We start from the raw sequence: 27,445 nt of genomic DNA on the forward strand, positions 1-27,445 counted from the left end.
GGCAGATTAAGAATAGTTCTAGAACAATTTTAAAACCAGCACTTCAGACAGTTCTAGCAGACCCGGTCTCCAAAACTGTTCTCGTAGAGCTGGCCTTCGTAGTATAGTTCGCGTAGAGATGGCTTTAGTACTAGAACAGTTCCCGTAGAACTGGCTCTTATAGAAGTGCTCTCGTAGAGCCAGCACTTTTTGATCAACTTCTCGGTATTGTACGTTGTTGGCGTAAAATAAATCCGAGATATCCGAAATAACGCCGAAATGCATTCTGGGTTCTTCGGTTTTTGGACAAACCATTTAAACGTAAACAACATCTCCTAGCAACCCGATCACTGTAAACATGGCCGACTTTTTACAATGTAAATATTGGCACCGAGAATTAAAATCTGACCGGAATTTAACGATTCAGTGTTTAGGGAGAAGCCGTTTGGCTAAACGAATGAGCAAGTCATTTAAGACAATTTAAACGACGGTAGGTGTCAATAAAGTCGTAGAAAATATTTTTATTCAAATTTTAACAGTATGTTATTTATGTGACGCCGAGTATAGTTTGACCTTCTATTATTGTAAAACGTTTGTGCTTTCTATCCAATTATTTAATTCTTATCATTTCTTTTTTACAAATTAACATTCAAATTTCAGAAAACACGAGTTTGTTATCGCTAATGGAATTGTCAGGAAACAAATTTGGAATATACCATCCTCTGCATGTATTCTTCTTCAATGGATACTCTCTATAAAATTATAAAAGACACAAACCTGATCTCAAACAGCTGTATTTGCCGTTTTCGTTTGGCACGCATTTGTAATTTTCATTGCACGGACGTCCTATACAGCTTTCCAGTTGGCCCTGCTAAATGAATATCTAGTTGTAACATCATCTTTGAAGGAAATCGAGGGAAAGATGCAAGATTCGAACGGTAATAAAAAAACCTAATTTAAGAATAACAACTAGGCTTATGGTAAAATATGCAGACACAACAAAGAACACAAAATAACCAATATAGTCTTGTAACACGTAAATAGAAAGAAAAGAAAAAGATCAAACCATACTCCACAACAAACTGAGGGCACGGACCATGTGAGTGGTAGGGTAAGCATCCTCTGCATTTCTAGAAACACCCGTCAAGTTGCTCATAGAATATCAAGTCCAGGGTAAGACGAAAGAGAAAAGGAAAACTATGACACGATGAACAAAACTGTTATCATGGTGCAGTTTACATGATATACTTTAATGATTCGCGAGTTCATGATGACGACCAAAAAACTAGTAGTGATGATTCTAATCTTTCAAATCCCTCTGTCTTGTACCTTAATTAATCACGCCTCTAGGAACAATACAGCGAAAAGAGCTCCTACACATTTAATGAATAAAGGTGCCATGCCTTTTCCGAGTTTCACCCTAATGGTACAAACGCTGTTATATTTTCTGTCTGTATCTCGAAAAAGGATTATAAGTCTGAGGTATAAAACGGTATAAATTGAGAGTTTTACTCTTTCAAGCGCCTTTTCCGATTCGTGCAAATACTTAAATCGTTTTATGTTTTCAGTCAATTGTGACACTGCTGTGCATATACTGCAATATTGATTACTTTTTTTAATCAGTTAATTTTAAAAAATTAAAAACTAAGTTTAGAAGATATTTTTAGATCGTTATATGCGATATGGAGATTTCAGATTGAGCTATATCTATAGTAAATAATAAAAAAAAACCTGCAAGTATCATGCACCATTTACATGTTAAGTTTTCTTCAAGTATGTATGTGTGTGTGTGTTTGTGTGTGTGTGTGTGTGTGAGAGAGAGAGAGAGAGAGAGAGAGAGAGAGAGAGAGTCAAATCCATCATTGACGCCACTAAATCTTCAAATACAATTCAATTATCTCTTAATTGAATTCGTTGTGTTCTGTATTAGCAAGTATTATAGTAATGACAAATGATCCAAAATTTGTCCTTTATAGTTTTGATCGATGCCATATATTAAGCAAGAGGCTTTTCGAAAATACATAAACCATTGTTATGGTGTTCACATTGAGTATGATGGCTGTAATCCAGTAATAAAATTCGCATTTGGTCATAAAGTGGGAAAATCGCAACAATATAGAACAATATTATTTTTTTTAAATGACAGCTTTACCTGGAGAGGTCCATCGTCGGAAACGACATAGCCAACACTTTCAACTTCAGATGATTTTCCATGTCTGTCCCGTCTGTAGCTGAGCTCACATGTAAGGTCTTTCCAGCTGTGGTTGATAGAATGGCAGTGTTTGCGACGCCCGCATTCCCTGATGCACTGTTGGTAACCTATGGAATGTATCGTACGAAATATTTCACCAGTCAGTCTTTTCTCCTGTATCATCAACGCCACAATTAGGGGAATTGATAAGGACAGTATTGCTAAATGTCTGAAAGATGAATTGGAAAACACTGGTATTTGTGTTCAAACAAAATTATCATAGATAAAGGAACAGATATGGTCAAACGCAAAAAATGTACCATCGTATAACCTTTGTAAAAATATTAAATACTTACACAGATCACCGAAAGGTCTCAACAAGTGTAAGCACTACTTCAGGTACATTTGTAAGCTCTGAAAGGCCCTGACAACAAAATTAATAAAATCTACGGTAACAGAACGATGAACCTCCTTCAAAATAAGCTGGAAAGTCAAATAAATACACATCAATTATCAACATTGACACAATTACAATGTACATTAATTTCAATTGGTTTTCCCAAGGGATTTTTTTCTTATGAATATTTTTCCAGTTTTTTAACAGTTGATAATGAGTCACATTAATTAATGTAATATGAAATTAATCTTAAAAAATCATTTGTAGTTTTGTTCTTACCTTACTAGTCTCATTATCTTTCCCAGGTTTTCATTGCCTCTATTTTTTTAAAGAGCTTATGAAACAGTTTAAGGAATGTAGGTGAACATAGAGAAAGTAATAATTATACGACCATCTGCTTCAAAATATATGATATTAAAATAGACTGGGACTACCATGGCATTTCCTGTAGATAAACTGGGCATAACCCCAGCTAAGTTGACTTAATTGAACTCCATTGTACCGCACAAGTGTTTAGTCCAGTATGCAGTTTTAAAGGTTAGAAAATGGCGGACAGTTTTAAAGGTTAGAAAATGGTGGAAGTGAAGACAAACAAAATTACCAAACTGATCAACTCTAGATAATAGTAAGTAAGAAAAGTATGTATAAAAAACGGCAATATCATAGTAAAACCTGGAAAGTTGATAATCACACAATGGTCCTGACTTAGTACATACATTTCCGATGAAAATGTTTGGTCAAACCTGGTTTTTTAGATACAGATATATAGGTGCGGATCCAGAGATTTTGGAAAAGAGGGTTCATGAAAAATAGAGGTTCTAGGCTAATGTTATAAGCCATTTTGGTCCTGAGTTAGTACAAAGTACTAACAACTGTTACATTTAATACGTTTCTCAACAGAAGATGGGTACCTGGCACAGAAAAGAATGCATATGAAAAGGTACAATCACACGGTCCAATCCAGTCTAAGTAATGTTGTCATTTGAAACCAACCGCAGTAATATCTTAATATTTAGGCTGTGTTTTTTTATTCGTTAAAAATGAAATTTTCATTCATACACGTCACCAAATAATCTAAATTATGTTATAGTAAGTAGTAGCCCATTGCATTTCAAATGCTTCCCAAGCAACTTTTACACTTTAGTCCTAGTGAAATAGGTTAATAAAAAAAATCTTTGACTTTTTTTGTACCCCTATCCATAAGTTACTTTTAAACAACCGTAAAACTAATAAAATGTAATTACTTTGGCCATCTATATTCATCTACTTTATGATCAGCTGTTTATTTCATAAACACAGATTAAAGACCAGATATTATTTGTCATAGAAATTTATATTATATTATTATTAGGTTGATAAATCCAAAGACAAATGTTACACGATAAAATTAAAAGAAATTCCTTGGAAATAAAATAAACAAAACCGCATTTGTTTGTTGATTATTTCGACCATAATCATTTTATACTTGTTCAGATGTTTAATACTGGCAGATGACTATGAATTGAAAAATAAACTACGCAATAAAATGGTAAAATATATTTATATTGTTTTCTGTCTATCCAAGAGAAAATTAAGTAGCAGTATTTCTTACAATCATGCAAATTCAGTGATATGTGATATACCACATAAAAGGCTGCACATTTTTATTTATTGCTTTATGTGTCAATAGAATGATTCATTCCTATATGTCTATGTATATTTTTTTTTCATTTTGCATGATTGTTAGCCGGAGTGTTAATTAAAATGTTTCTCGCTATTTCACCAATCATTTTTATACCTACATTTACTCAAGGTTAATTAAAAGTGGCATTTGTAAGAAAGTTGAAACTACCCTTAAAAGTTTAAACATTTCAAAACACCGAAATTGATAATAAAAATGTGACAACATAAAGCCTACGAAAGCATGTTTATTTCAGAGTTTGATTGTAGAAGATATGTACATTTGTTTTTGCTTGAAAGGGACGCTCGCATAATGGCTAATCTTCAAATAAATTAAGTATGAAATGTGCTATCAAATAAGCACATTAAACTTATATGTATAATGAATAATTTGTTTTGCCAGTAATGTATTTACAAAACTCTTTTTTTGATTTTCTGAATGCATCAGTATAAGAAATGCCCAAGTGAGTACACAGCATTTGACCGGTGGCATAATCAATTATGAGTACCTCCGATCTATTAGACCGCGATAGCGCGTAATCGCTTTCAATCCCCTCCTACTCGCACCAAAGAATTTTAAAAATGGTAACCACTGCTTCTTCGCTAAGCATCTGGTATCTAGGATTAGAGTGACGACTGTTGGCTCGTAGTCAGAAAAAAAAACAATCCGAGAGGGTTGACGTATAGGACTGTTGCTTCTCTGACCTAGTACAATAAAGATCTGACTCAGTGTATCGGACTAGCACAATAAAGATGTCGGACTAACACAATAAAGATCTGACTCGGACTAACACAAGTCAGGGTTTGTTATACTAGTCAAATTTTCTCGCCTTGAAATGAATGAAATATCTACCAAAGGACGTTAAACTGTTAAACCACAATCAGTAAAAAGGTTATGATATGAGCGCGCTAAAAAAGAGACTGTTTTCACTTCGACACCAAACCCGGACAATTTTGCCTTGTAAGCATTTGACAACAGTTAGTACGCGTAAAATCCCCTTCTCACTTCGATACCAAACATGTAATCGGGCAATTTTTATACATACCAATATTATGATACCCAACCCTCATATAAACTTTCACTCAAATCAATTAATGGTTTAGGAGAAGTTGACTTGCACACAGGGTTCATGTATACGGATGGGCAGACAAGGATGTTTCTATTAACCCCTACCCATGCGGTTCGTGGTGGTATAAAACATATTTATATCAGAAAAACTACACATGAACCGGTTGCTGTCGGGACAATCTGCTTGTTTTAAGACTAGCGTCGGTAGCCGTGTAGATTTTTTCAAACATAAAAATGCATATTAACTTATTTAAGACCGTTACATCACAAAGTATTATTCTTAATTCTTAATTGCTTGGATGAATAAAATCATATTTGTAATATATTTGTGTTTTCAAATCTAAAAACAATATAATTAAAATTAAAGGTCCGGGTGTTGAAAGAATAGGCATGCAGCAGCGCTAAGCTTGTCGTAAAAGGCGACTAAATAGTGCTCAGAACCCTACCCTCCGGGCTCTGCCTACAGAGCAACTGGGATGTGTGCCCCAGGTGGTGGAATGGGGTACCCCTGGCGTGTTACATGCTGGAGTTGTCAGGCTATAATACGGAAAACCTGACCGCAAACCATAGTGGTGCATCGTGTTGGGAAAGATGCCACGTTCCTCGCACGTTAAAGAACCCTACTGTAGTATTCTCCCGGAGTAGGAACCATAGGGCTCTACCACATTAGGCTAAATTGCCCGACTCTACCCACCTCTCCTTATTTCCAGGGGCAATCAAAATTTCATGTTCATTTTATCACCAATTTCATGTTCATCGTCTGAATATAGCTGAAATATTGCTGCTCGGACGTTAAACCCCAAAACAAACAAACAAACTTATTATCGTTAGTGATGTTTCTTGGTCGGGAAAGAGTTACTCTACAATTTGATACAGTAGGCAGATACGAAAATCAACATATGGTAAAAACAAGTACTAATTTATTTAAAGATAACCGACGCATTTTCTCACTTTGTTCATACTAAGTCGTGTAATTTAGATTGTATTTTGTGAATTGTGTGATCACTGTGCTATGTTTCGTATTTCAATTACATGTGTACATGTATTTGATTGGTTCCACAAGTAAACTATTTCCAATTATTCAATATATAAAAAAATGTTCAATATATTCAAACGTGATTGAAAATATTCCGGACAACAATACCCCTAATCCCCTAATGGAGTCACGGCTGCTTCCACTTTCATCCAATGAAGGCTCCATCGGTTACCGTTCCATGGTTAAGTATCATGGGTGTCACATGATGTCCAAGCGAACTCAAAAACCCCAAAACGAAAAACATTAACCCGTTTGCAAATAGGTTTTGACAGGAAACACCAAACAATGTATGGATAAGTCGAACAAAAACTTTGAATGGTTCACGTCAGGATATTCACCTATCAGTTATCGTTATCGGAAATTTAAAACAAACAAAAACAAACAAAATACAAAAACAAACAAAAACAAACCAAAAACAAAAACAAACAAAAACAAACCAAATACAAAAACAAACAAAATACTGTAAAAACCAAAATAAATGATTTTATGCTTAGTTTAAACAATTATTTCATTTATTTATTGTTTATATCTTGTGTACTCTTTTGACTACTGGTTTTATCGATTTAGACTGATAGCAATTTGATGCTGCCTATTAGGGTTGAAATATACCGGAAATAACGAACCGTGATGAAATCGGGAGGTGTGGGGACGCTGACCGACCTAGTTTAACCCCACTTTTATTTTTGAAATGCCTGTACCAAGGACCATTGCGGTGTTTTTCCAACTTTCCGGTTTGCCTTGATATTGTTATACGGACTTTCCTTTTAGACTACATTTTTATTCCTTTTGACTACTGCCTACATATTTTATCAGTTTGGTAATTGTTATTACACTTCAATACTTGTCTGCTTCTTTTTCAGTATTATACATTCTGCTGACCTCCTTTATAAAGAACTTAAACTCAAAGTGAATTTTCAACAATGGTGAGTCATTTATTGAAATTTCGTGTTATTCGTATTGTTAAAGACTGATATCCTGATTTTGTTTCCCGAAAAATGTTTTTTTTTCTCCTCAACATAAATATCACTCGACACGTAAATATTTATGAAACGAAGCTATATTTTATACGTTGTAGTCAAATATGTTCGTTTTTTATTTATGTTGAACTTAAAAAACCGCGAATGGCAGACTGGGGAAGAAATGCATTACTCATTTGCTTACCGTGTTGATCAGATGTTATAAATGCTTAACAGACGACTTACAACTTTTCAATAGAAATGGTGTTTGATGTATTACATCATCACATGATATTAAGAATTTCAATATAGATTAATTTCCCCCTAAAAACCAATATCATTCTACCGAAGTCCGAGATCAAAATATCGAGATCATTGACAAGTTCTGGGTCATCGAGGTTCAAAGGTATATAAACATCAATGTAAACCTGCATAAATAAGTTCATAAAGTTGCAGTACCTATAGTACATGTAGGAACGAGGGTAAATCATTTGACCTAACGTTAGGGACACACACACACACAAAGAACCGCCTCGGGGGTCTTATGATAGCGTGGGTTTTTATCTCCGACCGAGTCACACCAAAGACTTACATGAAAGTATATACTCCTTCTTCTCTAAGCATGCGTTATTTAAAGGGATTGAGTGCACATGACAACTGCCTTACACGGAGTTAGAATAAGGTGTCGGAGTGGGGTGTTATGCTTCCTGCGGGTTGTCCTGACAATAAAAATCAAGTCAAAGCAGGTATGTTCGACTGCTAAATGATTCTTGTCCTGAAATGTTACCATGGGTAGTTAACCATAGTCAATCACGATCACAAAGAAAAAGATAAACACAGGAAGGAACCATCTCAATATGGCTCATTGTATAAACAGTGCATTAGAATTCAGCATGTTTTCTTTTTTAGGTTAGATTCCAAAGAGTACATGCCTTTCAATAAAAAGTTTTTCTGTTGAGGATCGTCTTCGATAATTCATTCAGGTATTGCAGTACCTAGTCTGCGTATCCAGTACTCCTCTTTTTCCCAACGATAGTTTTTACTTTTTACTGTTCGTAGGATGGTAACTTTTTTTTTTCTAAAATACGAACTTTCATGGAGAGGATTGAATGATCTTGTTGATTAAAGTGTTGATAAATTGTCGGGAATTTGGTGGTGTTAATTCCCGAACGAAGACCGCACATTCTTTTATTTAATCGTTCTTGCGTTTCTCCGACGTATATATTAAACCACATAAGTTGCATTCTAATCCATATATTAAGTTTGTTGATTTGCAACTTAAGTCATCGTGACTTCTTGAATGGAAGGTTTTGTTTGTAAGGGAACTGGAGAAGTAAGGGTCGGTTATAAGAATTTTACATGTTTTGCAATTTTTAATGCCACATTTTGATATGGTACAATGTCAAATTGTCATCGTTGTAGTCAAATATATCGTTTAAAGTGATGGAACATGGTTTGATAATTTTAAAAATGTACTGGAATAGATGGTCTGCAGACTAAACGTGTGAATGGGTACTTTTAGTTGAATTGGTCGGGGCACTTTCCATACCAGATGTGAGTGTCAGTAAATAGTACACTTTAAAACTTGTATTGTGTATGCTTAGTTTCATATGTTTAAAATTACACAAATTATCAATTACCAATTTAAAATTTGGGAGATCAGGCGCGGTTCCAAGACTGGCGTACCCGGTATACCCCCCCCCCTAAATCGGTAAGGAAAACAATTTGTATCACAATTTTCACACCATAATACTTGTTTTGCCTTGCTTAGCACGGCATTTAATTCAATTAACGCCCAACCCCCTTAAACTCAAATCCTGGATCCGCCCCTGGAGATGGCATAGAAGGTTAATGGAAAATGAAGAACTTTCATTTCAAAATCTAGTAACATTTATTAAGAATTCTGAAACTTTTCGCTGCAAAAATACACTTTTTTCTACATGATGCAATACAATCACATACTCAAGATAAACATATCGATTTGATGTAACTTTTAGCGTTCAGTAAATGTGACATGATTCGTATGTATGCGTGTTAATATTAGACATTTAAAGTACATTTAATTGCGCAATCCTCATAAGGAAATTGCGAAATGTTTACCTACCACTGAGTATTACATGTAAACATTACATTCAAAGGTATATGTTGTACTGTACGAAAAAGGTAAGAATCTTATACATATCTGTACAATTTGTTAAGTATGATAACATATTTCTAAGTTATTGCTTTTATGGGAAAGGGGGTTGTTGATGCAGGAATAACACTTTTAACGGAAAAGTTCGGTAATTTCGTTCACAATATGGGCAAAAATAAAAAGTAATGAAAGCCTTAACCTTCTTTTGCTGGAAACCTGCTGGAACCCCTCCACTTTCAAAATCTTTGTACACGCCACTGGTTTAGTGTGGCGATCTTTGACCTGGTTGCACTCTTGCAAATCGGTTTATAAAATGGTGAATGTCGTTTTTTCAGGGAAATTATTTTCGTAACATTTTTCTCATCAACTATAAATCACAGGATTTTAGGTTTGTCTCACTTCTACATCCTGTTTACGGCGACCCGGTAATTTTTATCTATAACTAAATTTTCTAAACTATGCACCTTTAATATTTTTTTTTATCAAAACGGTCTCTCACGTACACGTATACGTATTTTACATAAAGTCTTTATACAGCATCAAGGAAACATAAAGCAAACCGGATCTGAATGTCCTTAAATTCATAATAACAGGTATATATAATTATATTTGAACACATGTAATTATTTTGATTTTTTCACAACTATACATCACCAGATTTCTTTGCTTTTTATATCCCCTTTGTAGGAGACACACACTCATCGATCGTGGTGTCCGCTCGTCCGTCCGTCCGCATGTCTTTTTTCTATAACGTTTTCTCTGCAACTACTGATATTTACAGATATAGGTGCACCATATCGTGTGATTCGGTTTCAGGCTGAAGAGGCATCTTCTTGTTTCACTCTATGGGCAGGAGGTATCCTTTATTGAGCTTTCTTCATAGTTCTCTGACTTGGAGATAATTTCAACAATTCATTACTTTGTAATCGATGTTTAGGAATAGACCATAAGAGGCATTTAGTCATTAAAAAAATAATAACAAAAAAAAAAAAAAAAAAGAAACAGAAAAAAAAGAAAAAAAGAAAAAAGACAGGAAAACAAAACAAAAAAAAATGGAGAAAACAAAGAGCATTTAAATATTACTCGTCATTATAATATGTATATTTGGCAATTCGAACTCCATTGAACAACTGTGTAAAATTGTTGTTGGGGTTAAAACAAAATTTGTCGGCTGTTGTCTGCTTTCTTACTTTTACAGAGAAATGAATGAATTACCAGACGATGCTGTAGTAGAAATATTTACTTATTTACCCAAACCGGAAGTTATATTGAATGTTAGATTTGTATGCTGGCGGTGGTATTCACTTTCATATTCAGCAAAACTTTGGTTGACAGTAGACTTGACCAAAGAAACTGATCCGGTCAAGAAGCGGGCACTGATAGCAAATTTAAAGAGAATTCAAGATGTTGTGAATGTTTTGAAAGTAGCACCTTGTGTTTTGACATCAATATTCAATCATTATATCTGGCAGTTGCAGTCCCTAAGAGAAATACACTTGACACCAATCTACAAGTCAGAACCATCACTGTTAACTGAGCGGGAGATACGATATCCACGGCTTGAACGCATTGTTTTAGCTTCCATGACGGACTATGAAATTCTTCTTTATACATTTCCTGATCTCCAAGTTGAATTATGTAATAGTAATAGCAGCAAGAAGTCACGATTGGTCGTTCAGTTGACATTGCCATCATCAATCACGACAAAACGATCGAGAATGACGCAAGCTAATGACGAACTTTACATAAGCGATGAAAGCTCGTTTTTCTGGTGACAGATAAACGAAATACGGGGAAAAATGTAAAAATAAAATAAAAATAGCACTCGCTTGCCTATTTCACTTTGTGACCTGAATATATACAGTATATGTGAAGAACAAAACACTACATGTAGCTGTAACAAATATGCTGTAGGTACACATTTGTATTTAAAGTTGTAGTTGAACTGGTTGAATGTTTTATCGATACTTTTTATAAGCTGCTCTCTTGGATAAAATATTATTGGAAGATTACATTTTTTGTTTTCTAGTATTATCTAAAAAGTTTAGGGCCACCTGATGGATGGAACTCAGTAGCGGATCCAGAGGGAGGGTTCAGGGTATTGGCACCCTCAGTTGTATTGGAAATTTTCATTTTCATGTGTAATTCGGCAAAAATGGCAAATAATATCCTTCTGACCCTAATTTCCTGATGAACCCCGGCTGGCACTCCTCATTTTCAAAGTGTCTGGATTCGCTCCTATGTCGAACTACAATTCCATCAACTGATTCAAGAGGAATTTCTTCTTTCTGCATGCGAGGTTATTTTCTTTTTAGTGTGACGTAAATGGCAGAGTAGTTCAGAAATATTCAGGTGTCGCTGTGAAGAGTTTTCTCGGTTTTCATATGCTACATTCAATTGGTAAAAGATGTAACTTTGCAACAACTCGAACGTAATTAACCTTAGCTCCAATTTTTCTATTTATCAACCCACCAATATTGGTGTTTAAAATCCCAAGAAAAAATGATGTAAACGACAAAGTAGGAAATAGAGACACCTTTTCATCAATCTTTTTCCGAGATGTCAAATTCTTATATCTTGAAACATACTCAATTTTTTACATACCTGATGGTCCGTTGACCAACGGTTATTTACATTCATAGCTTTGAAAACAGCTAAATTCTTCTACGAAATCATTTTTTTCTCCTTTCTCATGGCTTAACGACGATTAATGTTTGCTAAAGTCAAAATATTGGGCATTACATGCCAATATACTTATAATCAAAATGTCAATCGAATGCAGTAGGCCTTATCGATAATTATGCAAGAGTAATCAAGGGAACCAAGATTCTAGCGGAAATCAAAATATTGTAATCCAGGGACAAAGACCAGACAGGGAAAACAGACACACACAACAAAGAAAATAACCAAAATAATACATACAAATTAACAAAAGTAAAATGAGCAAAACACACTCCACTAAAACACTTATCAAAAGTTCGATGATGTCCACGGTCCTTAATATAGACTTTTGAAGACTTGTCGGAACCGAATTGCTCCAGATGTCAAACTCTCGTGTAAGGAAAATTAATTTAACAGCCGTGACATTACCTCTTGGAACAGCGATGCTTCCATTTTAAACAATAAAAAGTAACAGTATGGAAGTCGATTAAGGCCACTAATATTATGTCATGATTAAGACATCCTCTGTCGACATATTTATATTGTAAAATTCGATAAAGGATGTCATACGTCTTCCGTACAATGGCTTCGGGACAACGCAATGGTTATTTTTTCAATGAAATTTGATGCTAATTTTTTATAGACGACGGTTGAAACATTTATAAATCCAAGACGGGAAAGGAATCATGGCCATCGTCACTATATGTCACCTAAGTTGCATGATGTCTCCATAGATGGTCTCCTTCCTTTCATACAAAAACCTCTTGGACTTCATCACATTAAAACCAAACTTTATTCTACACCTCTCACTTTACTACACTCCCTTTACAAAACAGGTCTTGACACTCCTGTTTCTGACCCCACCTCATCGTTTTACAGACTTGCTGCCATCATTTTGGATATTGGTTTCCACAGACTTTTTAAACCAGTTTGTGTGAAAAGACCAGATGAAGAAAAACGATCATTTCTTCCACTACAATTTGTCAACAAAGGTATAGATGCAATTAATTTGGCTAACATCCTCCATCACAAAAACGTTACCAACAAAATTTCACCGTATTTCAGAGACAAATTCATACCAATTATCTTATATTCCTATACTTCACCCATCGCATCCAAAATTTTCAATTATAAAAGGCTATTGCAGAACCTCGAGATTGAGGACTTCAAGGCTAAACCACCTGACTGTTCTTGCAAATACTCTCCATTCAAATATGGTCTTTCTGGTCACGTCGTTACGGAAGACTTAACCATCATCGAAAACGAAAGGTCTCACGTACCGTGAACCACGCTCCATAAATTGGAATTATAACTTTAAAGTTCTTATGGATGCCGTCGAGGACTATGCAAGAAAATGCATAAAACGAGAACAAGAAGACATTCATTCTCTGTCAGAGTGGTTGAAGGCCGTGAGGTCTTTAATTTTGAAACGAATGAAAGTTTTAAGTCGGTCAATGAGTGACAAAGCTACATCGGTTTTCAAAGACCCCGATGTAGCAAATGCATTGTCAACTATACAAGTATCAAGTATGTTGCCGTACCAACAGACAAAGCCCAAAACACCATTGTTTTTGCAAAACGTTTTACATCCAATGTTAAATATCAGAGTTAGACATAGAAAATAATAGCAGTTATAAGACCTATACTAATACCACTCTCTCCAAAGAAGAGATTGTGGAAAACCATAAATCTGTGCTATACTCGTTCTGTCTCTGTACCAAGGACGATGAGTGTGATTTACCGTCTTTGTACTGGATTCCTAAACTTCACAAGAATCCATACAAACAACGTTTCATAGCTGGATCTGCAAAAAGTACCACCAAACCTCTATCAAAACTTTTAACCTCTATACTCACAACTGTCAAAGAAGGTCTGCAGTCCTACCACAACTCTTGTTACTCCCGTAGTGATATTAATTCAATGTGGATCTTGAAAAATCGAAAAATCTTTTGGAGACAATCAGTTCAAAACTATTATCTGAATAAAATAGCTTTAAAACCTATGATTTTTCAACACTGTATACTTCTATTCCCCATACTCAGTTAAAATCCCGACTTAAAACATTATATATCGTTGTTTTTTTTTTTTTTTTTTTTTTTTTTTTTTTTAAAGATGGTACACCTAGATACAAGTACATAGTTCTTGGTAGAAATTCCTCATACTTTGTAAGAAATAATTCCAAATCATCTTTCAAATATACATAGGAAGATGTTTACAAAATGTTGGAAATTTAATCGACAGCATATATGTCCAGTATGGTGGTCGTGTTTTTCAACAAATGGTCGGCATTCCAATATGAACAAATTGTGCTCCTTTACTTGCTGATCTATTCCTTCACTCTTATGAGGCTGACTTTATAGCTGATAAGATCCGAAAGAAAAAAATGTCGTTTAGCTAGATCCTTAAATGTCGGTTTCTGCTATATTGATGACGTATTATCTTTAAACGATCCTAATTTTGGTGATTTGATACATCGCATCTACCCCAAAGAACTTGGGATAAAGGATACTACAGACACTGTGAAATCAGCCTCATATTTTGACCCAAACTTAGAAATCGATGGTAAAGGAAAACTATTGAGCAAACTTTACTGACTTTTCATTCAAAACTGTCAACTTTCCTTTCATCTGTGGCAACGTCCCTTCAGCACCTGCGTAAGGTGTGTTAATATCACAAATTGTACGTTATGCCATAGCTTGCTGAAACTACGCAGACTTTTTGTATCGCTCTAGAACTCTAACAAATAGGCTTCTGGAACAGGGTTATGTTGCTACAAGATTGAAGTCATCACTACAGAAGTTTTATGATCGTCATCATGAACTTTATGGTGTATCCATCTGCACCATGATAACTGATGTATTCAACGGGTCATAGTTTTCCTTTCCTCGTTTGTCTACCCCGGACTTGACTTTTTATGAACAACTCGGCGGGTGTTTATAGAAAAGCAGAGGACACTTACCCTACCGGTGCATCTGGTCCATGTCCCCAGGTTTTAGTGGAGCCCGAGTTGTTTATTCATGCTTTTGTTACTTTGTATGTATGATTTTAGTTACTTAATGTTCTTTGTTGTGTATGTCTGTTTCCATGTCTGGTCTTTGTCCTTGGATTACATTCTTTTGATTACCGCTATAACCTTGGTTCCCTTGATTACTCTTTCGAAATGAAAAAAAATTAAAATAATTGACACAGAAGTACATGTTCCGTTTATTCTCCCTAACGATATCCATGGAAAGCCGCTGTATTCTATGTGGCTGGATTGACCAATACTATCTCTATAAGGATTAATAAGGAATTATAAACATGAAGAAAATTAAACAAACAACAATTAACTTAAGACAATTTACTTCTGAAGGTAAAGAACATAGTTCGATCTCTAATTAAGAAAATTGTTTCCTTAATGGCGTTCATGTTACCCCAGCAAGTTTGAAATTTAAGACATGAAGCTGTGTAATTGAAGGAAGTCAAACATTTTCTTTTATAGCATTGGAAAGTTTATTCCTTTTGTCTTAGATCAGGACTCAGTATTCTGAATCATGCTTAGAAAAAACACACAAATTTGACAATGTGGATACATAGTTATTGGTCTATTGGAGATGAATTGACAATTCATTTGTCACAGAAGTGTCATAGGATGCTGAAAAGCGATTGCAAAATTTCAATAGAATGATACGGGAAAAGTCAGTTATCTCCCTTCGATGATGAAATTGCAAAGCACTTCATATGATTGACACCTAAAGTTACTGACACTTAAAAAAGAAATGAATGCCATTTCTGCATTTCAAAAGACATTTTGAATAATGTTTCATGGAAAGAAATATGTGTTTGTTCATCATGATTCACCTACTGCCTGATTCTTATAGAGAATAACACTTGATAGCTCTTCAAAACTCGTTTAGACTGGTAAGAAGATTGCCAGGGTTCAAAGCAGCATTCAGGAAAACAAGGTCATGGACTTTTCCTTACGTTTGAAATCAATGGTCCACTCCAGAAAACTATATCAATGAAAAAGTTTGATCTATGACCAGGTAAAATGAAATTTCAAAGGTCCTAGATTGCAGAAATTGAGGATCCCAGACACCAGTCCACTAATTATTTGGACGCCTGGTTTGCAAAGACGAAGGAAATATGAGTAACATATTAGTTGACAGTCAGACTAATTGTAAAAAATAACTTGTGAATCTTCCAGAGCAAAGACTACATCGAAATCAATCATTATAATTAAAACAAAAATATAAGCTATCATTCTTGTGAGTTCCGTTGCAATACACCAGCTTCTTTGGCTAATGAGAAGAAAAGTCCGCTTTTCTCTTCAAGAAGTACATCAGGTTTGTCAAATTGTACTATTCTCCCCTGATCCATGACTAGAATTCTGAAAAAAATGGATAAATTGTGCTGAAAACAAGTTATTTTGTGGTTACAACGTGTAATTATTTTATCTGATGCAGTAGTGTAACAGTAGAGCACGATGCATTCAACATAATTCACAATACCAGACGAGAATCATACCGGAACCCCTTCATGTACCGCTGTAAGATGTAAGCCCAAACTCTACCGATCATGCCGGAACCCCTACATGTACCTCTGTGAGTCGACACTCTACCAATCATACTGGAACCCTACATGTACCACTGTAAGCTGTAAGCCGACACTCTACCAATCATACCGGAACCCCTACATGTACCACTGTAAGCTGTAAGCCGACACTTTACCAACTGAGCAAAACTAACTTCTTTAACCCAGATTGTATAGCGTAGGGCTACACTGCCATGGGTCCAGAGATTCTCAGTTGGCATTAATGTAAATTTTGCCACGTGCATCATGCATCATGGAGACAACAATACACCAATGTGATTTGTTGAGTATGTTAAGTATATATCAGCATACCTCTGCTTCATGCAAATTATTTATATACACAGAAGTAAAGTGCGAATTATTTTGTATTTTGTATTATTAACTATAACAAATCAAACCACAGCATGTTATAAAGATGCACAATCATTTATATTGAAGCCAACTTATAAGAGGTGTACGTAAAATGATATTTACTAGAAGAGTACAGTTTTCATAAAAAACTAGTAGCATAATTCAGCAGATATAAAACACCTAGACATGTATACCATATCACATATCAGGTTAATGAGCGCAGTCATATGACATATAAGTAATCTTATGTATGCTCAAAGGTAGACGTGTTTGATATAAGGTACTACATTTTGTATGTAACAGGTACATGTACTCGTCATAACCAGATGCTTAAATGTTTTACTGTCTTATTAATTATTTCGGGGATCCACCAATTCATTGTACAATCAGCATGGGAACACACACATATCAAAAGCACTTGAACCAACCGTTGTACTGCCAGAGAAGTCATTTTGTGACTCAGAAATGGATTTGAATACTGTTGAACCAAAAATTGCCAAATGTTAGCAGGCATTGAAACTTTTCATGTATGAAAGACAGGCACATCCCTTTATATGGAACGACACAGTAATTTTTTTCAAACCAATTCTTTTGTTCCAATTGTATTAAATCATTAAATTCTAAACCAACATTCATTATTAAAAAATCATACGTTTGTGACCTCTAATGGGTAATCTCTTTAAAACAAAATTGGGCATGTGCCGCCCACTGCTTGGGTTTTCTAAGGTCACCCTCTTAACAGTGTACACATTTCGATTAAGAAGAATTTAATTGCATATAGAAATAATAATAGAAAAAATACATGTATGCTGTTCCTTAGAAACCTCTTATCAGTAGAAATAGAGGAAGAGATCGAGATCCAACTACTCATGTTTCAGTGAGTTACCTTTCATAAACAGCATTTGAACTAAATACGTATTAAAAAGCACTAGTTCCAAATAAAGGAAGTCTACCAAATATACTCTAAGTATTTATAATTTTGTATTTAGTTTATACGCTGGTGCGTTTGTTCTGTTACACCATAACCGCTCTTTTTTCAAAATTAAGTATGTAGACAAGGGTAAAGGACACAATATTTACAAATCATTGGAATGTTTGTATTCTACATCAATCTAGTGTAAGCATCAAAGTAACTTGGACTGATTTCATTCTGTTTCAAATAAAAGCTTGATAGACTTTGGTGAAATTGAATATGATACAAACATATCACTGAATTCAAGAGTTATGTCCCTTACCTAGGTCTACCTCCTTAAATCAAATGGTGATAGGAAGCCAAAGCTAGCACCGATACAAAGTTTTGTGCAATACAAGAAAAGAATTCTAAGTAATTTTGGGGTTTTGCATTTTGTACAACTGCAATATTTGGTAAGATCTGATTCAAGTCGTACAAGTCTAAAAATGTTCCTTCTATATGTTTACCTGTCATAATCCATTATAGTATTTATTCTATGGGCAATAGATAACACAGTACATTCAGAAAACTGTGACCGTATTGTCTCTTGTATAAGGTTATCTGTTTCTATATCAACGGCAGCAGTCGCTTCATCTAAGATCAGTATTTTACGTTTGTGTAGAAGAGTTCTTGCTAGACACAGCAACTGTCTCTGTCCAACACTGAAAAATAAGGAAAAAAAAATACTAAGAGTTAAAAAAAAAATCCAGGTATATAGACATATAATTTGTTTCAGTCCTTAAGACAATAATGACAAAAAACACCCTATCAAGACATATTTTATCTTTCTCTTATCATTCTCTCCAGGAATCTTATTATCATGATCAATTTCCCTCTTTTGAAACGGTACCGGTTCCACATTGTCAAAATGCCTCATATTATAAAATGTTGTATCGTAGGTAGAATATGATTAATCTAGAAAACCATGCCTACATATACTATACAATATTTTAACATGTGCGCGAGTCAGACAAATGTTAATATTTCATGTTTTAATCTTGCCGTTAAGCTGCAGGCTTGTAGCTTTCATTAGGTTAAAGTTGTATTGTTCGTTTATCACCTCACACCCTTATACTATCTCACAGAGATCACCTCACACCCTTATACTATCTCACAGAGATATATTTTCTAATTTGGTGGAAGTTTAGTAATATCAAAATTTCTTGTGCCATTTGAAATTTGTAAATTATACGAAATTCATTGTTTATGTACTTAAGTCTTTTTCTTGACCAAAACATGTTTCCAAATAAAAATTTCAAAAAATCAAAATACCACAACTTAAGAAATACAATATGTAGCTAATGACAAGTTTGATTGTTGTCAGTGTTTAATTACCTCAGATTTCCACCACTTTCCCCAAACTCTGTGTCTAGTTGTTCATTTTGTTTCTTTATATATTCTTTCAGGTGTGAATACTCGAGAGCATTCCATAATTCGTTGTCAGAAAATTCACATTTAGGATCTAAATTAGTCCTCAATGATTCAGAAAAAATGATGGGATCCTACGAAAAATTACAATTAATTTGGCGTAGAGATATTACATAGCATGTAAAATACAGATAAATGAAATTTAGTATTCAAATTTGGTTCCCATGAATGATTGGTAAAATTAATATATTCTGATATCAGACAATGTTGTGTTCCATTCCAGTCATGTCGTCTTTCTTGTTTAGCTTAAACAAATGTAAGGTAGTTTATTTAAGAAATAATTCATGAATGGGGTAGATTTATACTCATTTTAACATGGGTTTGACATTTATATTTTCGTTTAACACCTCTCAGTCGCTCGGTGTTAAACAATCGAATATAAATGCCGTACCCATATTAAAATGACTACAAATCTACCCCCGGAAGTAATTATTTCTTTTCTAATATGACAAATACGGTAACTTTTGTGACAAAAATTTCCCTAGGCGTAGCCAAAATAACGACTGTTCCGTTTAACCTCCCTCGAATGGAAGTTGGATTAATTAAGAAATAAACCACATATCCAAGTAACCCATCTAGAGAATAAGTATCAGTATCAGTACAGTAATAGACAACCTCTCAGCCGTTAAATCATAGTGTAAACGTTTTTAAATGAGTATTTTGTTTCGAAGCGACAGCGAAAGAAAAGAGACAGTGTGCAGGTCCTAAAGGTGGGGTAGTACCGACATATACCCGTTGACGATATGAAACTCTAACCCTTACTTGTGGAAGTATAGACATATTTGATCTTAGGTCGTGTAGTCCTATTTCTGCAACATCAATACCATCAATGATAATGGTGCCACCTGCTCTTTCTATCAGACGGAACAATGCGAACGATAGTGAAGACTTGCCCGCTCCAGTACGTCCGATAACTCCGACCTTTAATGAAATGTTGTATCATTATTTCATCAATAATTAACAGTACTCAATACGCAAGTATTAATATTGAAAGATGATTATATATCAGGAAATGAAGAATACATAGCTTCTAAAATTTTATGATAACCATTCTCTTACATGACTTATATTTTTCATTTTTTGTCAAAATATGAACCAAAAAAAAAAAAAAAAAAAAAAAATACGCAGCAACTTTCCTGTTAGAAGTGAAGTCTAGAACTGAAAGTCAATAAACATAATATACTGCCGTTTTACTATGGCGATAGAAATAAAATATATGCAATAAATGAAAAATCTATGTGAAATCGGCTTAGACATGAGTGTTTCGAAAGTACTAGGCGAAGGAAAAGCGCAATTATTCGTCTATACTAAAAGGGAGTTAATTCAGTTGATTATAACATTTACCTTCTCCCCTTTATTTATAGTTCCGGTGATATTCTTCAACACTAAATCATGCCCTGGTCGATAGCGGGTACTGTAGTCACTAAACTGTATAGTTCCTTGGTGGGGCCAACCAGACGGTGGTCTATGCTCATTGATCCAATCAGCCTATATCAAAAATGCCATATAACCAAATTCGTTACAAAAGGGGCTTATTGGTTTAACAAAAGGTCGAATAAATAAAATAAAACAAGCTACAAATGATCATTAAATTATCTCTAATATGTTGTGTTTTTTTGTGTTTGTTTTGTTTTTTGTTTGTTTTTTGTTTGTTTTTGTTTTTTGTTTTTGTTTGTTTTTGTTTTCGTTTTTGTTTTTTTTTAATATTTCTTATTTTGTTGCCAGGCATTATCTTTATCAATTGCTTGATTTTTGTTTGATGTCCTCTGGCAGATATGTCATGCATATCAGGACGAGAACGTTAACACACTGAGCCAGAGCTTGCATGAATGTGCTAGCTCAGAGAATCAGACAGACACGCAGGCCCGAAGTTTGTAAGTGTTAACTCACAGTGTCAGGCAGGCACGCCTGGCCAGAGTTGGTATGTGTTAGCTCACAGAATCAGTCAGTCAGACAGGGTCGTAGTTTGTATGTGCTTTAATCACTGATTCAGTCAGGCACGCATGGTCGGAGTGTGTATGTACAACCTCACAGAATCAGCCAGACTCGCAGGGCCATAGTTTGTATGTGCTTACTCACAGTCAGCCAGGCACACATTGACCGGAGTTTGCATGTGCTAGCTGACAGAATCCGCCATATTGGCTGGGACTTTGTATGTGCTAGCTCACAGAATCAGCCAGACAAGATAAGTCGTAGTTTGTATAGCTTACAATCAGTCAGGCATACTTGGGCAGAGTATGTATGTTGTAGTTCACAGAATCAGCCAGACACATTGGGCCAGAGTTTGTATGTGCTAGCTCACAGAATCAGTCACACGCGCTTGGTCGTTGTTTGTATATATGTGCTAGTGTACAGAACCAGAGACGCTGAATTTGAGTGTGTATGTGCTAGTTCACAGAAGCAACAGTAAAACATATTATTCCTACTCCAACATTAAGGGTGCAACCATTGGGATTTTCATATGGAGGGGACCAGTTCCAAATTTCTTTCCTGCTTTTTTTATTTTGAGAAAATACAGGTTCTGCAATTTTTAAAAATAATTATAATAATAATAATATATTAGGACAATAATCGATTCTGTCTTTATTTTTTTCTTATGGGCGGTCCTGCCTCTTTTTTTTTTGAAAATTTTAGTTTTGCCTTTATATTTTAGATTTGATCCTAGCGTCCCCAATCAAGATCATATGGTAGTTCCTTAACAAGTCGTCACATTGTTTCCTATATTCTACATACTTCGCGGAGAAGATATTCGGTTCATCTTGAAAACATCATTGCTTTTTTTTCTTTTTAGATTTAAGGCGAATAAATTTTAGTAAACAAAGTAATTTAAATAGGAATCAATGCGCCAATATCCACTCCTACCCCAAGCACCTTAATCTGAAGGATAAAGACTAGACGATTATGTTGTCACCCAAGCCAAACATAAAATCGCAAGATATGGAATACTACTACAGAGTTTTTGTCAAAATATAAAATAACCATGACAAGTAGTTGCAGGCAAAACCGTAACGAATATTTTATATTAAGCAGCGGTTTTTATATAAAAAAACAGATATGATGTTATTCATGCATGTCAAAAACCCACCGAATTCACTTTTACTTCCTATTCAGAATCAGTTACAGACCACATAGTCAGTTTTTCATTTAGATGTTGCACGTTTGAGATTAAATTTATATAGATTGTACATGAACATGAAATCAGCGCTTTGCAAGAGTTATCATTCTTGATTTGCTTTGAATTACATTGCAGTTGATTAAAGTGCGAGACGAATGAATGGTTTGCTCAAAAGTATCAATTTGAATGCAGAAAAGACTATTGTAACATATAAATTTAGCATTTGAAAACCGAAAAAAAAACTGTTTATTCAGTGCGATTTTGTAGATCCTGTACCATAGACAGCGTCTGAATTGTTTATGTATTGCATCGACTTAGTGTTGGCTAATAACAAAATTTTGGCATACAATGATGACTTAAAACTTTAAAATATTGACACAGTTAACCTTGCACATATATTTTTTCGTTTCACATTTACACTAGCCCAGGTGATAAATCAGTGAGAGTCAATACGCAATAAAATATTTCTTCCTCACTTATACCTACAGCGTAGTATATTCTAAAGTTAACCTGCTAAGAACAAATTTTATTAAATGACATACCTCCGGTTGAAGACGGGTGTATTCCTGGGCCCTCTCTATTGATATGACCTCCATTTGCAGAAAACTTATAGAATGGACAAGACTGTTCATTAATACTATTATCTACAATAATAACAAATTTTAGAGGATACTTGAACAATCCAACTGGAAATAAAACTTAAATTTACTAGAAATCACGCCCATATTTTGGTGCCTAAATGCCATACTTCTAAATGCGAAGAAAAACTGTAGTCCAAACACGTCATTTTATAAATACATTAAAACACACATTGATGAGATTTTGTTCATAACAATTCCATCTACACCACTGAATCTGAACTTCAAAGTTAATACAATTTACAAAAAAAAGGAATTTGAATTTACAAATTAAGGTACAGTGATCTAAAAAATAACATTTCCATATTTTTTAAAAACTCGACAATCAGCTGAATATATCTCTGGCATTAAAAAAGAAGTCGATATTTGGTGTCGTGTATAATTATGCAATACACTGTTGGGCATTTTGAAAATTATTTTAAAAGAAATGCGTAATAAAAATCAAACTGTCCAAAACAACCATGGATGCTATAATGCACCTTTAACACCAATTAAATAACGTATCAATATGTATGTAGTTACCTGCAATGCATATGTAAGAGACAAACCGGCATCAGCTCCAGATAATTCTGGTGTCAATACACTAAACAGTGCAGCGGCAAGAATAATCAAGTTACCAACACTCTCTACCCGAAGGCCTATCCAGCTGTACATAAATGGAATTCAAATTCGTATTATAATGAAGTACTAAGCATGTGCTGGGGATAGCTCAATTGGTAATTGGAAAATTGACTCAGTATTATCTGTGCAGTGTTTGTTGTTGTTTAGGTTTCTTGGTTGCGATTTTGTTTGAGATCACTCGAGTTAGGAAGTTTTTATAAACTCTCGACTTATGTTGAATTGCATATATTGTTTAGCATGAAAATAAATGGCTCGGACATTTAATCTTACTGGTCGCGATGTCATTTATCTATACTTGTATAAAAGTCTACTTATATCTGTGACAAATCACATTATATTTGGTGAGCTTTGAACAAAAAGTAAACAAGAAAGACTAAATAAATTTATCAAAAACCGTTCTGATATACCGACCATGCTTAACGTTGAACATTACATAAGTTAAGGAAATGGTCAATGTTTTATGTGGTGTGTGCGTGTCTTTGGTTCGACACAGTTTCTTAAATGAACTAGTTTTCGATATCACTGTAACATTAGCGGACCTGGAGGTCATTCAAATATTATATATATATTTAAATTTAATATATTTCAAAATATAAGTTCAAGAAAATCTTTTAATGCACACCCCATTCCTGTATTAGCGGCAAAACTAAATGTTGAATTGAGATCAAGTCTTCTGTAAAGCTCCTGTGTGAACCTGGCCTGAGATTTATATGCTCGTATAACATTCTTCCCCGAAAAAGTCTCACTAATATGGTTAAACAATGGTGACCTTGTAATGGCTTCATTCCGCTTCAATTGCCGAACAGAAGCAAGATAAAATTTCTGAAATAAAATATTTCTGGATTAAGATTTATATTGCTTAACCTATGCTATGACTTTTTCAAACAAGAGGCTCCCAGGAGCTTGCATCGCACACCTGGTTAAATTTTTGCCTTTCAAGGGCAATAACTCTAGCTCGGAGTTGTCCGACAATTTTGACTCCATTTGATTCATTGGGGACTTTTGTAAGCCTTATAATAAGGAGTATTTCATCAATTAATAGATATTAGCTAAACCTAACGGATTTGGAGATATATGCAAACACCTGCTGTCTGACCCTATTGTTCTATTCTTAGAAACGGCGGTCATGTTTTTCAACAGATAAAAAATCCAAACGGTCATTGTGTTAAGGGTACCCTATAAAACAAAAATGCCTACTTTCATTGAATTCTGTGGAGTAGTTTCTGAGGAAAAGATTGTTTAAAGAAATAAGATCAAAAACAACAAAAAAAAATGTCAATAAAGGGAAATAACTCCAACATTGGTTAACAGATTTTCACCAAATTTTGATCTCAGACAGATCTCATCATGCTAAATACATTTACACTATGTCAGAATTTGGTTCAACTAAACCGTATTGGAGATATATACAAAGATCTACTGTCTGAACCCAATGTCCTATTTTTAGAAACGGCGGACATATGTTTTAACAGATCAAAAATCCAAACGGTCAATTTGTTAAGGATACCCTAGAAAACAAAAATGCCTACTTTCATTGAATTCTGTGGAGCAGCTTCTGAGGAGAAGATTTTTTTTTAAAGTAATAAGATAAAAAAACAGCAAAAAAAAAAGTCCACAAAGGGCAATAACTCAAACATGAGTCAACAGATTTTCACCAATATTTAACCACAGATAAATCTCATCAAATTGACTATTTTTACCTATGTCAAAATTAGGTTAAACCAAACCGTTTTGGAGATGCATTGTATAGGCAAAAATCTGCTGTCTGACCTCTATGTTAAATTTTTAGTAACAACGGCCATGTTTTTACAGATCAAAAACCAAACGGTCATTTTTACTAAAGATATCGTATGTCTACTTTCATTCAATTCTGTAGAGTAGTTTCTGAGTAGAAGATTTTTTAAAGTAATGAGATCAAAAATACCAAAGAAAAAAAACAAAACAAAACAAAAAACCAAATATACTAAAAGGGCAATAACTCCAACATGGGTCAACAGATTTTCACCAACATTTAACCACAGATAGATCTCACCATGATGAATACTTTTATTAAAGATTAGAAGGTCAAAATCAAAGGTTAGACCAAACCGTTTTGAAGTTTTATGCAAAAATCTGCTGACAGACACCTATTTTTTATTTTTAGTAACAACGGCCATGTTTTTGAACAAATCAAAAGTTCAAAAGGTTATTTTATGCAGGATACTCTAAGAAACAACCATCATAAGTTTCATCCAAATACATTCAGGAGTTTCAGAGATCATGTTTGAAGAAATTGTTAACGGCGACGACGACGGACGCTAGGTGATGGCAATAGCTCACATTACTAGATTAGCTAAAAATCGAAGTAGACATATGATGTATAGTATATAACATTTTTGTTAAACATAAATAAAAAGATTTCGGAGATCAATTAATATTTGTCCGGAAACAACACCGTTAAAAGGTCAGACAGTATAAAAGGTCATTTTAAAGTATTGACTTATCACGCTGAATCGGTCTCACAACAACATATGCAGTACAGTTCTCCCCAGGGATTATCGTCATACTTTTGGGCAGTACAAATGTATACACGTATTTATATTGGTACGTAATATGATATCTCAAAAACATTCGGTCGTTTAAATTGCATCGAAGATTGATGATTGTTATTAACAATATATTGATAATTTGAGCTTGCCGAAACTACGCAGACTTTTTGTATCGCCCTAGAACTCTAACAAATAGGCTTCTGGAATAGGGTTATGTTGCTACAAGATTGAAATCATCACTACAGAAGTTTTATGGTCGTCATCATGAACTCGTGGATCGTTATGGTGTATCCATCTGCACCATGAAAACTGATTTATTCAACAGGTCATGGTTTTCCTTTCCTCATTTGTCTATCTCGGACTTCACTTTTTATTAGTTACTCGGTGGGTGTTTCTAGAAAAGAAGAGGATGCTTATCCTACCGGTGCACCTGGTCCATGCTCCCAGTTTTTAGTGGAGACCGACTTGCTCATTTGCTTTTGTTACTTTGTATGCATGATTTTAGTTACTTTATGTTCTTTGTTGTGTGTGTTTATTTTCCATATCTGGTCTTTGTCCCTGGATTACATTCTTTTGATTACCGCTATAACCTTGGTTCCCTTGATTACTCTTAGGAATAGATAGTATTATTTAAATACTTACCGATAGAACAATATAAATAATTAAAACCGCAACAATTACGAAAATAACATATGGAGTCAGTATCACTATGACAATTAATGTTCCAATAAAATTTCCAGTCTGTAGCACTAAAAAGTTTGCAAAACGTCTAAATCTTTCGTCGACTGCATCGATGTCACTTGAAAATCTATTAATGATTCTGCCGCTTGGGGTCGTATCAAAGAAAGACATTGGACAACGCATGACGGCGGTCAACATTTCTTGGTGGAATTTCGCAGAAGCCTTGACAAATCCAGTTAAAAGGAAGATATCAAAGATCCACAACGTAATTGCTGTAAACGTAAATATAACATAGTTAGTATACCAAGAAATTGAAAACTTATCCATTGACCATTATTTTAAGCAAAATATTAATCATGAAAATTAATGGACACATAATTAATTAAAGTTCAACAATAAATTATAAAAGTGCCTATCAATAACAATGTATATATGCTATAATAATATGCGGCCAATGTTACAATAAGAACGGTACAA

The 27,445-nt window shown here is 34.5% G+C and overlaps 3 protein-coding genes and 2 long non-coding RNA genes across 7 annotated transcripts in view; 3 read left to right on the forward strand and 2 right to left on the reverse strand.

Moving 5' to 3' along the window:
- The first annotated feature begins 200 nt into the window (after positions 1-200).
- Positions 201-2,998, forward strand: LOC148612935 (uncharacterized). Its single transcript, XR_015923950.1, has 3 exons — positions 201-469; positions 2,126-2,569; positions 2,873-2,998. It is a non-coding gene; the product is annotated as an uncharacterized LOC148612935 (long non-coding RNA).
- Positions 679-2,637, reverse strand: LOC148612936 (uncharacterized). The gene is made up of 3 exons (XR_015923949.1): positions 2,527-2,637; positions 2,132-2,399; positions 679-847 (listed from the first exon to the last, which is right to left on the reverse strand). It is a non-coding gene; the product is annotated as an uncharacterized LOC148612936 (long non-coding RNA).
- Positions 2,999-7,964: 4,966 nt separating the features above from the next.
- Positions 7,965-11,433, forward strand: LOC148612937 (F-box only protein 6-like). 2 transcript variants are annotated; one of them, XM_088594868.1, is made up of 3 exons: positions 9,365-9,450; positions 10,203-10,277; positions 10,620-11,433. In XM_088594868.1, exons 2-3 carry the CDS (start codon positions 10,267-10,269, stop codon positions 11,194-11,196), a joined length of 588 nt encoding a protein of 195 aa, XP_088450994.1. In that variant the 5' UTR covers positions 9,365-9,450; positions 10,203-10,266; the 3' UTR covers positions 11,197-11,433. The 2 variants fall into 2 exon arrangements, 1 of the variants encoding a protein (XP_088450994.1); XR_015924524.1 differs by lacking the exon at positions 10,203-10,277 and having other exon boundaries at positions 7,965-9,450.
- Positions 11,434-11,583: 150 nt separating this feature from the next.
- Positions 11,584-15,630, forward strand: LOC148612938 (uncharacterized). The gene is made up of 2 exons (XM_088594869.1): positions 11,584-13,074; positions 15,564-15,630. The coding sequence occupies exons 1-2, from the start codon at positions 12,786-12,788 to the stop codon at positions 15,590-15,592; spliced, it is 318 nt and encodes a 105-aa protein (XP_088450995.1). The 5' UTR covers positions 11,584-12,785; the 3' UTR covers positions 15,593-15,630.
- LOC148612939 (multidrug resistance-associated protein 1-like) overlaps positions 15,408-27,445 on the reverse strand; it is a 42,322-nt gene continuing 30,284 nt past the window's right edge. For both annotated transcript variants that reach the window (XM_088594867.1, XM_088594865.1), the window contains exons 22-30: positions 26,930-27,240; positions 24,382-24,581; positions 23,661-23,784; positions 23,043-23,144; positions 20,730-20,873; positions 20,148-20,306; positions 19,293-19,459; positions 18,425-18,619; positions 15,408-16,451 (exon numbers count right to left, since the gene is read on the reverse strand). In XM_088594867.1, coding sequence (XP_088450993.1) covers positions 16,322-16,451; positions 18,425-18,619; positions 19,293-19,459; positions 20,148-20,306; positions 20,730-20,873; positions 23,043-23,144; positions 23,661-23,784; positions 24,382-24,581; positions 26,930-27,240 — 1,532 coding nt within the window. In that variant the 3' untranslated portion in view covers positions 15,408-16,321. The remainder of the gene's footprint in view (positions 16,452-18,424; positions 18,620-19,292; positions 19,460-20,147; positions 20,307-20,729; positions 20,874-23,042; positions 23,145-23,660; positions 23,785-24,381; positions 24,582-26,929; positions 27,241-27,445) is intronic.

This window comes from Perna viridis, chromosome 7 (assembly GCF_037379345.1).
Source record: "Perna viridis isolate PV_CMFRI_1.1 ecotype Kerala chromosome 7, ASM3737934v1, whole genome shotgun sequence".
Lineage (NCBI taxonomy): Eukaryota > Metazoa > Mollusca > Bivalvia > Mytilida > Mytilidae > Perna > Perna viridis.